General features: G+C 28.4%; 1 protein-coding gene and 1 long non-coding RNA gene across 2 annotated transcripts; one reads left to right on the top strand and one right to left on the bottom strand.

Annotated features, from left to right (window-relative positions):
* Positions 1-509: 509 nt before the first annotated feature.
* On the bottom strand, positions 510-1,283 carry LOC146923853 (uncharacterized). Its single transcript, XM_085711790.1, has 2 exons — positions 1,259-1,283; positions 510-1,146 (listed from the first exon to the last, which is right to left on the bottom strand). Exons 1-2 carry the CDS (start codon positions 1,281-1,283, stop codon positions 572-574), a joined length of 600 nt encoding a protein of 199 aa, XP_085567916.1. The 3' UTR covers positions 510-571.
* Positions 1,284-1,673: 390 nt separating this feature from the next.
* LOC146923852 (uncharacterized) lies at positions 1,674-2,641 on the top strand. Its single transcript, XR_015010936.1, has 2 exons — positions 1,674-1,762; positions 2,373-2,641. It is a non-coding gene; the product is annotated as an uncharacterized LOC146923852 (long non-coding RNA).
* Positions 2,642-6,000: the final 3,359 nt, after the last annotated feature.

The following is a 6,000-nucleotide window of genomic DNA, read 5'->3' as shown; positions in this document are numbered from 1 at the left end:
TTCCAGATAAACTCAAAACCTAACACGAATCCATTCACAATAACACTCATCACGCAAATAATTTTCCAGATTCATATAGCAACAACATCCAAACTGTTTTTAGAAACTGTTTTTAGAAATAATTCAAGACATTATTGTGAAAAGAAATGTTAGAAACACTCTCATTCTAACACTTTTCTTAACACTACTTTCTTGTTAGTTGAAACTCCTATGATACAGTGGTAGAAAGAGAGTCCAGTCCGTCCATAACCGTAAATGAAAGCCTCAGCAACCGTATAAAAACCCAGTCAGTAAAAGAAATGAGTTGAAGCCATAAAATTCGCAGACTTATCAGTCTGTAACACTAAAACTAAGATATTCATCAAGCTATAGTAATAACTTACTATTTGATATAACAAGACAAATAAACCAAACTACAATTTTCTTTTAGTACATCACAGGAAAGTGATTAATGCACAAAAGGCAACAAAAAATAAAGGAATCATAAATGGAAAAAGGTAAAGCAAAATTAACCCAAAACAAACTGATTTTGTAATTTTTTTTTTTTTTGTGTTGGAACTTGGAAATTGATTCACCGTCCCCAAATCCTTTCTCCAATGAAACTCAAAATCTTTCTCACTGACCCTAATTTCTCTTCATTTTCAATTTCTTCAACTTCAATCGAATTAATGAATTCACTTCCTTCACTAGCATTGATAACACCAACAATATTACTATCACCACTACTCTCCTTTACCGATTCCAACTCGGAGCGATTTGACTCAGAAGCTCTGTTGCTGCTGTTAGAAGAACCTTTCTTGTTTTTCTTCTCCTTCCTTTTATTAGCATTTTGAGAGAGAAAATCTTCAAAATCATCAATGATTCTGTGAATGAGTTGGTGATTGGGTGAAGTGTTCCAACGAACCCAGTAACTCATATAGCAACGGAAACAGTTGCAATGGGAGAGAGGAAGATGTTCACCGTCGACGAAACTCTTAGTTTTCCGGCGAGAGTTTCCGTTAACAGAAGAAGAAGAAGAAGAAGAGCATGAAATGAGGTAAGCTAGGACTTCTTTGTCCTCCGGTGAGAGAGCAACGGTGAGAGTGAGGATTGTTGCTGGAAGAAAGGATAGTTTGTCTGAAATCGGACGGTTGTGATATGTTTGAGCTGAAGCACCAGATTATAACACATGTCCTTGATCTAATGGTCCTGATTTGCTTATGCACCATGCATAAGGAAATCCTTATGCATAATAACTTTTGCCCGACCGAGGGTATACATTTTCCGCAATACTTGCTTGTCATTGATGGACCAAATGAAAGGACAAATATCACTCATTAAATGCTTGACAATCATGGACCAATCTCTATATAATACAAAAGGATACATCTATGAGCCAAAGTACACTTGGCATCATATTTTTCATCTAGCATTTAATGTTATTCATCTAGCATTTTTCATCTCTCTCATCAAAGAATATTCCTTCTTATTTTTATGTGATTAAAACGTAAATGTTGACTAAAAAATGGATAATTTAATGGCGTGTAAATGCTATTAACTTTCATTATATTTTTTTAATTTGTTTCATAGTCAAACCTGAAAAAATCAACATATTTTTTTATCCTTCTTCTTTTCCATACGTTTCTTCCAAGCTTTAACACCATTTTTTTTCCTCTTCCGGTTGTTAGGTAGTATATTTTAAATCACGATCATATTTTCAATCACGAAGATATGATATAGTAAAAATCAATTAGATGAAAATCATAGTCTCAAGTGTAACAAGGTAAGTGGATTCAAATATTTTATTTTCTTAGATTATTGACGACGTCGACATGTTAGTGCTGGTTTGATGCCTATATTTGTCTAATGTTCATAGATGTGTGCTAATCGTTCTTCCATTAGTATTTGTGTACAGAAAGTTCAAACATACTTTTAACCACTATTTAATAGATATTTGTTTATAATTTCAACATTACTTCTCGGATCTCACCATGCTTTGAATTTTTCCTTATAAATATTACTTCAACCATCACCATTCCTCACATCATTTTAACATTCAGTTATAGAATTTAAAATTATTTCAAAATCATGTTTGTTCATTTATAGTTTGTATCCATTTTTTATTAAAAAAAATTGTATTATTTTTCTTCATAGTGCCCATAAATAGTGTTTCATCCTTATTCTCTAAATATTACATATTTGTTTTTGGTTCTTGACTACTTTGGGTTTGCAATTTATTTAAATCTATTATTTTATATTTTTATCCTCTTTCTATCTCTCTATATTTTTATAGTTTTTTTACCTAATTTTTTGTTCAACTTTTCTTCTTTAGCTCTTCGACCAATTGTTCTTTGGTTTTAACGGGATTTTATTGATTTGTTCTATTTTTCCAGTTATGTGGATACAATTAAAGATGAAGCGCAAGGATGCAATAATTGAAGTTTGACTACATGGATTTGTAGAGTTCCTCTCAACAAAAGAAAGAATTTGGAGAGAGTAGAATATTTTAATCAAGCTTTATATTTTAAGAGTTGTATATATTATAAATTTGATTAAAGTGTCTGATGTTAAATGAATTTTAAGTAGTTTTATTTGCATTGAGATTGTAAAAATGCTAGCAGTAATATTGATATTGTTGCAAGTGTCTAACTAATCACACTAATGACGAGTTATGAGTGTTCGAATATAAACCGATTCAAAAGAAAATCATAAATTGGTACAAAAACTGAAAATCACAAAATCTAATATCGTTGCATATGTTTGAATGTCCTTTGTGAAAACCTTTCGCATTAGATCATACTTTGATTTGATTATTCGATTTTTTTTACCTCAAATTGATCGAAACCGCACGGCAAACCCTAGAATGACGAGCCATTATTTTTTTTTCTTTTTCTTTTCTTATATGATATGATCCTTTGGTTTTCGTCTTCCTCTTATAATAGTAAATGAATGGAGTATATTTTATGATGTTGAATAACCCAATGATTTGTGTTCTGTTAGTTCTCTCATTATTTGTAACATTGTTCCATGTTTCTTCAATGACTTTCTGCATCTGTGTCAAAATAAAGTTATGGATATTTAGTGCAACAAAGGTTTAAAAAAAATATTTGTGGATGTTTTTCAAATTAAGTATCGTCAAGCACACAACTGAGAGATGATATCTCTAGAAAAAAATTGTTAGCTTAACGTAAAACTTCGCACAAGCGTACACACCCTTGGTCAAAAAGAAATGCATTAAACTTTTGGAAATACTGACGCTAAATTAACGGTTTTTAACTTCATAGGGAATTAATCCTATAAAAATCATGGGATTGACTTTCTATTATGTTTGATATATCAATCTTTGCTCTTCTACTCATGTTTCTTTCATTATTTTTTTAAAGTTGCAATTTTGGGTTGACTTTATCCAATAAGATGTCGAAACATGACCTAATTTCATTGTTGTTCTTTTTAGCAAAACTTGCAACAAAGTATCCCAACCAAAAATTTTAGAATAGAATCAATCAAAGTATGAACTTCATCTTTATAGAAAATTTGGGAATTAAAGGTAATTTTCACTTTTTTATGTTATGTGGTTACTAATTTAAAATTGAACAAAAAATAAATAAAATTTATGGTGAACCTCCAATTATAAGTGGAAATTAATGACAAGCTGATCGTCGTGAAAATTTCTTTTTTCTAAAGAATCGTTGTGGGAATTTCTATTATAATTATAAATGATTATTACATACTTTTATTTACTAGAATTTCCATTTTTGGTGTATTATCTTTTTAAGAAATGATTATTATATATTTTTATTTGTATGAGATTCTATTTTTGGTATTTTTATCATGAATTATTTTATTAAGGAAATCATCTAAAAAAATTAATCGATTTTTATAATCATCATGTGCATTAAATCAAAATTAAAGAAGATGTTTTATCAAAATAAAAATGAATGACAATTAGATATTTAAATGTTTGAATTTTAATAAGAAAAATGATATATAATTAGAGACTACAATAAGTACTCCAACCCTTATTATACTAATTCATCCATTTTTTAAATAAAAAATTATATAACCGTTTTTTTATCCTTCATCAAATCAAACCATGCCCATAAGATTATTTTAACATTATTAACCACCTCCCTTTATTTTGGTGAAGCCAAATTGATCATAGAATGGATAATTAATCTGATCAAATGATGAGTCTTTTTATTCTTAGAGACAATCAAATTGAATCACAATTCCATAAATTACCGCATTACTTTTAACATTATTAAATTCATTTTCAGTAAATTTTAAGTATTTTTTTTTAAGGAAAATTTTAAGTATTTTAAAACAGGTTTTTTTAAAAAAATCCAATTACAATAAAAACAACATATATATTTCATGAAAGCCTAAAATATACCCCAATAAAATCAAACTAATTAATATAATAAATATTTTGAAAAATAAAAAACTTAAAGGCTAATAATTTTAAGTCTATAATGAAAATTATATTAAATTTATTTTTATTGTGTCTGATAATTGATTGTGTGACTGAATGTTAGTGTAAAACAAACATTGATAGTGTATATCATTTAATCTCATACTTTCCAAAAAAACATTTCATTCACTAATAAAAAATAAACAAATAAATAATAATTAAAAAGAAGAAAATTCTCACGTGCTTGACATAAGAACGTCTTTTAATAGTATAATAATAATGATCATAAATATCTTTTAACACAAAAAACTTCGTTGATCAATGGACCATAATGATTCTTGGGTATGACATTTAATGCCATTATTAAAAAAAATAAAAGTCATAGTGAATTTTTTGTTGGTAATTTTTTTTTATGGTGAATGAATGTTAATTTTGTATAAGGTAGAAAAAATCTTAGAGATAAAAGAGCACTCGCTAAGTTATTTAGTATTTACATTTGCATACCTCCAAAGATACTAAAAGGGCTCAAAACCTGTAACCTTTAAATTTAAAGTATGTCTTTACACTGCTAGACTAAACCCTCTTTGATGGTCGGTATAGGATAGAGATATGATAGAATATGAAATTCGATAGAGACATGATATGATATAGACATGATAACAAAAATCTTATCATGTGTTTGATGTGTACATGATAACAAAATATCATTATAATTATATAAAAAAAAATTAATCTCACAATTAATTAAATATTGTAAAACTGACATGTATATAATTATAGTAACGAATATATATATTTTCAAACATTACTATCATTATAAGAATGTATTTTGTCAAGTTAGAATAACACATCTGCATTTCAACCAAAGACCAAATATGTAGGATTTTGAAATGACAAAGGTTGAATAAAAAATCGGCTTAATTGCAGTTTTAACTCCCTAACTTTCACAAAGTTACGATTTTGGCCCCCTAAAAAGAAAAAACTACAAAACGGCCCCCTAAGTTTTGCATATGTGGCAGTTTTAGCCCCCAATGCCAACTTTGACTCGGTCTACGCTGACGTGGCACCCTAAGTGAGGTGCCCCGTGTTATTTTTTTTATTTTTTTTTTGTCTTTGGGGGCAAAAACTGCTACAGATGCAGAACTTATGGGGCTGTTTTGTAGTTTTTTTTTATTAGGGGGCCAAAATTGCAATTTTATAAAAGTTAGGGGGTTAAACTGCAATTAAGCCTAAAAAATATTATGAAAGCGAATAAAATCAAAAAACTAAATTTTAAGATATATATATTTTTTTTAAAAATGACATCCAAATACTTTCAAAATAGTTAATCATAATGTTGATACTCCAAGGAGGAGTCTATACTAGATTTAATCATTAAATTAGTATAAGAGCAACCACACAATTAAGGTTGATAACACATCTTTACTTAGAATGTATAATAAGCATGTATTTTGTTAACTTCACATAACACATCTATGTTTTGCTATTGTCAGATCTCATCAAAGACCATAAGTGAAGGAAATGGAAATAATGAAGGTTGGATTAAAAAAATAGAATTAAAGCAAATGATATAAAAAAACTAAATTTTGAAATAAAAGAATCAAGAAAAT

This window comes from Medicago sativa, chromosome 5 (genome assembly GCF_051527215.1).
Source record: "Medicago sativa cultivar Bolivia chromosome 5, Bolivia_mono, whole genome shotgun sequence".
Lineage (NCBI taxonomy): Eukaryota > Viridiplantae > Streptophyta > Magnoliopsida > Fabales > Fabaceae > Medicago > Medicago sativa.
This window is presented reverse-complemented; position numbering and strand designations above follow the sequence as displayed.

What these genes read in the sequence shown, in the direction of transcription:
- LOC146923853 (XM_085711790.1), bottom strand. Translation starts at nt 1,283, where the DNA reads ATGACAAGCAAGTATTGCGGAAAAT. An exon ending in AAGCAAGTATTGCGGAAAAT is followed by an intron (nt 1,147 to 1,258) that starts GTATACCCTCGG and finishes CTGGTGCTTCAG; the next exon opens with CTCAAACATATCACAACCGT.